We start from the raw sequence: 8,646 nt of genomic DNA on the forward strand, positions 1-8,646 counted from the left end.
ATCATCCGTTACAAACGCATCCGATACAAACGTGTTATTTCTCGTTAAATTTTCTTTGTTATACTATTTACTAATATGTTAAGACAGGTATTGTATATTGACACATAGGAAGTTAAGATAGCATGGCTTCTATTTGGAACATGGATACACGAAGACCGTTTTCTTTACTAATGTATCTCCCTGAACATGGTTTATCTTGGCAATTCATGGGTCAAAATTTGGATTTTGTTGATAACGAACATAAGTCATCGAGCGCGTAACGTGGAGCATACAAAAGAACTCGATTATAAGAAAGATGGCTTACTTGAGAGTTTTTATAATTGCATTTTGTTTGAGCAGTTTTAACTCAATAGTCTCCGGTGTTTGTAAGTATGAATACATACGTACATGGATATGCTTTGGGACAGAAATATAATTTACTTAATAAGAATTTATGTACTTGAGATCATTGACGTATGTTGATTATATCATATTTATTTTCCAATTTTTATATACATATATATGTTCTGTGATTTTTCTAATTACAAGTGAATTAAAAGAATCTACAATAGCTACAAATTGCCGACACCTCATTACGGACGGTGGTGTCCTTCCCCCTAACGAAAACGTCTGGTATATGTATGCTTTGAAAATGGATTTAATTGTAATTGTTATTTCAGCATCATTTGGCAAAGAGTTTTATATCGGGATACCAGGCAATTTTGCTAAAGACCGCAACAATACCATACAACTGGATTTCGCCTCCAAGAAACCTGGAGAGATTCAGATGATTATCCCATTCCTCGGGTACAACGAAACCCGACCGATAAACAGGCATCTGAAAATAATGTTAAGCAGTCTATTGGAAATGTTCAGCACTGGAAAAGAGAATAGCGGTATTTATATAAAATCCACTGATCTTATTGCTGTCTTCGTTACAAGCACAAACCACGCGAGTGGAGGCACGTTTCTAGCGTTTCCATTGGAGTCTCTAGGTACAGAGTACGATGTGATTGCTTACCCATCTGGGTGGAAGTCGGGGTATCCGTCAGAGGTTGTATTCGTTGCGCCGTACGACGAAACTACCGTCACCATGATTCATGGCCAAAACAGCTCGAGCGTCCGTCTAAACAGACTGGATGTTTACCAAATGGAAACAAGTACTGAAGACCTGACGATGGGGCTTGTTACCTCTGACAAACCGATAGCCTTATTTACTGCTGCGAGCTGTGATGTCACACCGAATATAAACCATCGATGCAACATGGATTTCGCACAGTGGCTTCCAGTGGCCAAATATGGAAAGTCAACTATCATTCCCCCGATTGCCTTTTACAAGCCAATGGAATTTCTTCTCTACAGCTTAAACAATAGTGTCAATATCTGTCTTGATAATGCACCGATGATCGGGCATTATTGCAGCTCTGTTTTCAGAGGACGGGTACTGTTTGGAGCAACAAAAGATAAAACTGTAACCGCTCATGCCGATGGAAGATTTTTGGCCATCCTATATAAGGAACACGAGACCTTCGTCACTCTCGTGCCTGGCATAGAACATTTTTTAACCGAATATTATGTTGTTTATCCTGAGGTGTATCGAACTCAATCACATTTTATGACCATCACCGTCCCTAAAGCTGCAATGTCTGGTTTGCGACTTGATGGAGGGATGTTTTCACAGCCTCTATCTGTGGTGGATGTGTCATCTCCATTCGAAGCATACACTGTCTTAACTTATCAGGCAAATTTATTTTTTCAAGAAAGTCTTACGCCTTGATATATTGATAATTATGTAATCCAGAATTATAGTTACACCATTTATGGCTGGGATAAATGATAGCTAAAGTGATATTTAACTCTGCATTAAAATGTATCCAATTAAAAAGACATAGCGCTAAAAAGTTAAACTATTTGGCAGATATGTATGTATATATATTGTTTAGAAATATTGTAGTATTCTTTTGCAGCCAAAACTGCATATCAATCCAATTTTGAAACTCAATCCAATTTTGAAACTCGTTTTAAAGAGATGTGTTTTTTCCTATACCAATCTGGAACGTTGTATCATTTCGTGACCAGTATGGTAAATAAACAAACATGTAACCAAAATAATACAGGTATCAACGACCGGTTACCATAGCGTCACACACCGTGATGGTAACATCACATTCGGCGTCCTTTGCTACGGATATGACAACCATACGGTGACAGGCGACGGGTCTTCGACGTACGGATTTCCGGCTGGATTACATTTAGGTTTGCCTTTTTGCCATTCGGCGCATCAGAATGACACGAAATATCGAACATGCGATAAAAAGCATAATTATCTTAGTTATATTGGATTTTTTTTACACATTGAAATGTTTATCACGAAACCATGTAATTTCAATACATATACTTACTGTTTTACATTTATATATATATATCATTTTACTTAATTCAGGGTGTGTGTTTTGACAGATTGGAGATGTTATTATGTATTGCATAAATAAATGTTTTCGGTTGATAAGTAATGTATATGTATATTTCTTGCGGTCATCGTGGTATGTTATGTAATATTCCTTGTTTAAGCATACTTCCAACTAACACATTATGTTTACAAAGTAATAGTATACATATACGCAATCTTAGTATACATACAAGAAAGGTAGCTACAAACAAAGATATCAGCTTGCTACTAATAAAAGCATAATATGTGCTTATTTTTTAGTTACCAGAACATATATTGTTGAGATGATGATGTATTTATTGTTAATAAGGATTTAAAGGATTAAGGGAGATGAAAGGATAAATAAAAGGGTTGTATGGGAATATGTATTAAACGTGTGTACTCTTCAATAGACATGCAATGCCGTGGATATTTAAGGTAAAGTTAACTATGATTGTCTTTTTTTTCAGGACTTCCATTACTCGACATAACATGTGAAAACAGAGGAACGTTGCTAGGCGACGCTTGTATTTGCCCAAGTAGGTTTGCGGGAGACCGATGCCAAACAGGTAAATTTTAAGGATCATAATATACATAACAACCAATGAACAGAAAGCGAAGTGATTGCGCAGGCATTGTCAAATAACCGATAGGTATGTCCAAGTCAACGTTGGCATATTTCAGTTGTTCGGGGAACATGTCCTTGATTATTTTTCCGATGATCTCACTTTTGAGGAAGCGATGATCATTGACATTTTCGATAAACGGTTATTTACTAAATGGCGTATACTTTCTCAGTTTGTACATTTTATACGTGAACAACTCCGAAAGTTGGCGTGATGTTTCTGAGAGCGAATATGATAAATATCTGAGGATGTATCACTCATGAACATGAGGGTGTGAACAGAGCACTGTAGATTGCGTTATCTTACTTATAGTAAAGAACAACAGTTTTCCATAAGAGTTTTTAAAAAATGAATTTGTAGAATATAGTAAAAAGAAGTTGTTTTTTCTGTTGGTCTGTTTTGGATGCAACACAAAAGTTGTTTGATTTCGTGTAAATGTTCCTTTTGTAAAAAAAATATATAGTTAGTGTTCTTTATTTCTTACAATTAAAACAAATGACCATGGTAAAGTATCATTCATTGAACTATATGAGTAATAAAACTTTATGACGTATAACTCCGTTTTTCCACGAATGGGGACATGATTGATCAATAAGACTGATTCTATTGTGTCATACAATTAACGGAAGAATAATCGCATTTTGTGTAACTTCACGTGACGCGTTACAGATGCCGATTGTACGTTTGACGCGGACACTGTGTGTAACTGGACAAATATTCACTCAGGGGACAATTTCGATTGGGTGGTTTATCATTCGACAACGCCCTCTGACGATACTGGACCAACCAACGATCACACTTTTGGAACCTCTCGAGGTATACATCTTGTGAAGAGTGGTATTCGAATTTTGCAAATATGTTATATTTGAAACGGTTGCAATAAGCATGTTTAAATAACTATATATGTGTTTTATATCATGAGCTGGTGTGTTTGTTTACTATAATGAAAGATGTTCACCAAGTAAATAATGACATTATTTCAGCAATACAATACGTTTACAGTTGTATCGGGGTTTTGGCGAGTTTACAGCCAGTTAGATGTGTTTCAGCGAATTTGTCAAAGCATAAGATGAAAACTGAATAAGATTTACTGCCAACCGCAAGATAACAACAGCAAAAAGTCACAGTTTAACGTTTCTTATGCAAAAGGACCAAATTAGAAATGAAGCCTGTGCTAATCACGCCCAGCAAATATACTTAGTACTCATATATTTATTTGACAATAACGTAAAACATTATATCGATTCAACAATGTATAACACAATTATGTTTTTTATCAGCATTTGTGATACTCTGTTTAACTCCGTCTAGTAAACGTAAACAGGCACAGGCATATCGGGGACGACACTTTCCGCTTTCCCTGTATTTATCGTTTAAAGAAAGTCTCCTCTTTGCAAAAATCCAGTTAAGGCAGAAAAGATCGTCCCCGATTAGACTGTGCGGACTGTACATACTAATCCGGGACGACACCTAACGCACATGCATTAAGCCAGGTTTTCCTGTAACGAGGCTTATTTATTTAAAAGGAGCGTACGCCTACATCGAGTCCAGCGCCCCGCGAGTGAAGGATGAAAAAGCTTGGCTGCAAAGTCCGGAGTTCAATCCTACAGGACCTGAAGGTCTTTGCCTTCGCTTTTGGTACAACATGTATGGTGCTTCCATCGGCCAGCTGAACGTGTACCAGGGTCAGGGTAGCGACGGCAGGCTCCTATGGAGCCTTTCTGGAGATCAAGGCACTCATTGGAGACAAGGAAGTGTGAAACTGAATTCGCAGGATAAGTTCACTGTACGTTGTTTGAGGCGGTAGATAAGTTCTGCTCTGTTTTAATGTTCTAATGTCTAGCTTATATTTACGAGTTGAGCTTATAATGACAACACTTAAACCTAATCTTTACATGTAAATCATACTATAAATAGTTTTTACATAATAGGCGAATTTAAATAATTAAGTATGTTGTATTCACCAACTATCAACCTTGTGAGGCAGTACAATGAGCATTAGAATTTTGATGTGGGCCATAAAATCCTTCCATATCATGACATAGGAACTTGTTTAATTTAAAGTTAGTATGCACAATTTTGTCAAATATTTATGAATTTATATAAAATGTGTTAAAAAACTTATTATACAAATATTTCATTATAAATTAAAATAAAAGTTAAGAAGAACATGTGTCGAAAAATGCGAAATAAACTATCTAAAATCGAAAATGTCTTTCCAGTCGAATTCGCCAGCATGTATATCATGCGTGTACGATGTGAATATTAGTTTTTCCGATCATTTTAATTCCCTGCAACGATATCTATTCATACGACACACGAACACTAACGCCGATCCTAATAAAAAGACGAATGCTTCGGTTATTGTAGGAAAATATGTACGAAATATCTTCGTCACAATCGGCTCGGGGCGCTAATTTGTCTTTGCTGCATTTTATGAAATTCTTCTTAAATGTATAATTGTTCTTGCCTATTTTGTGTTATTGTAACATATTTTAATCAATATATTACAATTTAACACATATAAAAATCGTGCATACTCACTTTAAGGTAACGTTCGAAGCCACCGTCGGCGACGGCTATGTCGGAGATATCGCCATTGATGACATCAATTTCACAACGGGCGCTTGTCCAACTTCTGGCGTTGTGATTGGACGCTAATGTCGCAAACGATATCAGTATTGCCTTTTGGGATATTGATATGTTCAAATGTTGTAAAATAAAATGGGACTGTATCAACAAGCGTTCCTTCCAATACCAAACACATACACAATGCATATGAATTGAACCAACCTCAAATGTTGGGAAACCGTGTTAAAGATAACATCACTTCGAATATCAATGACATTAATATATTGTGAAATATGAAATTTAGAATAATAAAAAGTAAATTCGATATTGAGCAGAATATGAATGAAGAAAGGTACGTTTCGCTGAAATATAGTTAATGTTATTCGGGTTGATCCTTAATAACATATGGCACCATTTTTCCCGAAGGAAATAATGATATATTTTATATCAAATGGTTAATGTATGGAGAGTCAATATTACTCATTGATTTAATTGTTCAATAAATTTGAGATTGCAGAATATACTTAAACTTATTTTACTACATTTCAAGAAAAAAAGGGCCGGACGTGATGCAATGTTTTTCCTGTATACATACACACACTCACAGCAACACACCATTATGTTTCATCTGTAAAAAAAAACGTGTCATGGTTAGTGATAAAGCGTAAACACAACTACAAATCTATAAACATAATACAATATTGCGGATTCCTGAGCATTTGCCATACATTCCGGATGCTCCAATCGTAATAGTTACGCTACTTAAACGATTTTAGATCATTGTATCACAGCATTCGTCTACAACGTGAAAATTGGCCACATCTTAATAAAAAATTATTTCACACATGTATGAACTTGTTAGATTATGTTGCCCATGCAAAACCTCGAGCCACCATTTATGATATTTTTATTGACGAAGGTGTGTCGGTGCGATATTTTATGACAAAGCGTCACATTGGTTTTGATGTGTTTTGTTTCGATATGTGATAGTCAACAATCGTTTTCACAGATCAACTCATATTGCATCTCGTATTATGTCTTATTTATTTCTGAAATCAAGAATAAAGTTAGGTAACACAATAAGTAATGAAGATTTTTCCTGTTTTTTAGATGTGAGACAAGGAGAATAGTTATCACCATTCCTATTTTGTATTTTTTTTGAATGTCTTAGAAGAACATTATATGTTAAATGGTTTTAAAGGAGTTTATATTGGTATTCTAAATTTATTTGTGTTGTTATATGCAGATGAAATTCTAATTATGGCAGAATCAGAGAAAGAACTAATTAAAGGTTTGTCTTTGTTGGAGGAATATTGTGATAGGTGGAAAGTATGTGTTTACACAAATAAAACAAAGGTTATGGTTTTTAAAAGGGGGGACTACTTAGGAGAGATATTGAATTTTTTTACAAAAACCAAGAAGTACAAATTGTTAAATCATTTACATACTTAGGAATTGTATTTACTACAGGAGGATCATTTGCAAATACTTTTGAAACACTTGCACTTGAGATGTTAAGGTCGTTGTGAGGCGCGCGGACCGGTGATTGATTTGGTCGATAAAAAAAAATTGTGTTTCTCCATCAAAACGGTCTATTTGCTTGAAGGATCTGAGCCATAGACAACACAAAAAACTTAACCAACCCAAACCCAGACTTATTTGACCAAGAGTATCGCAGAATTCGCAGATATTTGATTTTGATGTAGTCTGACAGTCAACATGTATACAAAGAACAACTTCTGGTTGCCATTTTTCTTCAGTTTACTCAAATTTCCCGATCTCACAGATCCACATCTATAAGCCACAAGCTAGTATCTCGAACTAAACCTGAGGTAACAAAATGTTTAATCTGCTGCCCAAGGTATTTCACCCTGCCTGCCAATTGTTGATGTGTGCCTTACTTGTCTCGCTTTGCATAACCAGCCGGCGAGTGTATCAAAATCCGGACGTAGCCTTATTTCGGATACAGTATTCGGGTGACTGCCATCCAAACCCAGAACCAAACTATCGCTTTCCATGCCGGGTATGTAGCCTCCCTATCAAGAATAACCAGTGTGGCATAGCCTGTGATCATTACGATGGTTGGTTCCATACAAGATGCATTCACATGCCCCTCGAGGTATATAGAGGCATAGCCTCGAATGTTTGTTGGATCTGCACCAGCTGCGGAGTCCCTAACTTATCCACTACCCTCTTTGAGCCAACGATGACAAGTTCACTGGGAACATCCATCGCAACTAACAACTCGTACAATGTACTTAGTGACCCATACTCTGAATAACTTGCCTCTCCTATGGAATCAAACTGTAGCATGACATCCCTCGACTCATCAATAGGGTCCCCGAAAATGACTTCATAACCTTGTAAAGAAAAACATAGCCTAAGAAAACAGCTCCAGCAATCTACGCTTAGAGTAATGGTAGTCAACTTCCAAAGCATTCGGGCGAAACGGCAATCATTCTGGCTAATACTATCAGAACTGAAACCCGACATCATAATAGGAAGCGAGACCTGGTTCCACAGTGGTTTCTTCGAGAGGGAACTCATACCAGCGGGCTACCATATTCTGTCAGAACGAGACCGACACAGCGACCCACACAGCGGAATCGTCATATGCTAAAATATCAAATTATCCAGCTTTTCGAACTGTTCTACTCATCGCTACACACAAAAAATTACGATGCCAAAACAGCTAAGTACCAAGCTTTTCGAACTGTTCTTACGTTGTGCTCATCGCTACACACTAACTAAACGTGTTCTTACCCACCCGGACATGCAACTAAAATATAGTTTACAAATTACAAATTTGTAAAATTTGAACTTCGCCTTTTTTCGACGTAAAAAACACGTTAATTAAGTTGCGACACCACAAAATAAACGAGTTTTTACCGTCAAAAAACATGCAAAGTTCAAATTAACAAATTTGAAATTTTCAAATTACTTTGCTCAAATAGCAAAGTATCGAGATTTTAGAACTATTCTTACGTTGTACTCATCGCTTCACACAAAATAAACGTGTTCTTACCCACCCAGACATGCAAA

At 36.4% G+C, this 8,646-nt stretch overlaps 1 protein-coding gene across 2 annotated transcripts; it reads left to right on the plus strand.

The window, feature by feature from the left end:
• The first annotated feature begins 203 nt into the window (after window positions 1-203).
• Window positions 204-5,775, plus strand: LOC127859010 (uncharacterized). Of its 2 annotated transcripts, XM_052396399.1 has the most exons (7): window positions 204-365; window positions 660-1,720; window positions 2,097-2,235; window positions 2,878-2,976; window positions 3,703-3,849; window positions 4,560-4,819; window positions 5,584-5,775. In XM_052396399.1, the coding sequence occupies exons 1-7, from the start codon at window positions 296-298 to the stop codon at window positions 5,692-5,694; spliced, it is 1,887 nt and encodes a 628-aa protein (XP_052252359.1). In that variant the 5' UTR covers window positions 204-295; the 3' UTR covers window positions 5,695-5,775. The 2 variants fall into 2 exon arrangements, with proteins under 2 accessions (XP_052252359.1, XP_052252365.1); XM_052396405.1 differs by lacking the exon at window positions 4,560-4,819.
• The last annotated feature ends 2,871 nt before the right edge of the window (window positions 5,776-8,646 follow it).

This window comes from Dreissena polymorpha, chromosome 1, assembly GCF_020536995.1.
Source record: "Dreissena polymorpha isolate Duluth1 chromosome 1, UMN_Dpol_1.0, whole genome shotgun sequence".
Classification (NCBI taxonomy): Eukaryota; Metazoa; Mollusca; class Bivalvia; order Myida; family Dreissenidae; genus Dreissena; species Dreissena polymorpha.

Excerpts from the sequence above, each read along its gene's own strand:
- LOC127859010 (XM_052396399.1), top strand. The coding sequence starts at position 296 with ATGGCTTACTTGAGAGTTTTTATAATTGCATTTTGTTTGAGCAGTTTT. Across the intron at positions 2,236-2,877 it reads TCCGGCTGGATTACATTTAG|GACTTCCATTACTCGACATA; the intron begins GTTTGCCTTTTT and ends CTTTTTTTTCAG. Across the intron at positions 4,820-5,583 it reads ATTCGCAGGATAAGTTCACT|GTAACGTTCGAAGCCACCGT; the intron begins GTACGTTGTTTG and ends ACTCACTTTAAG.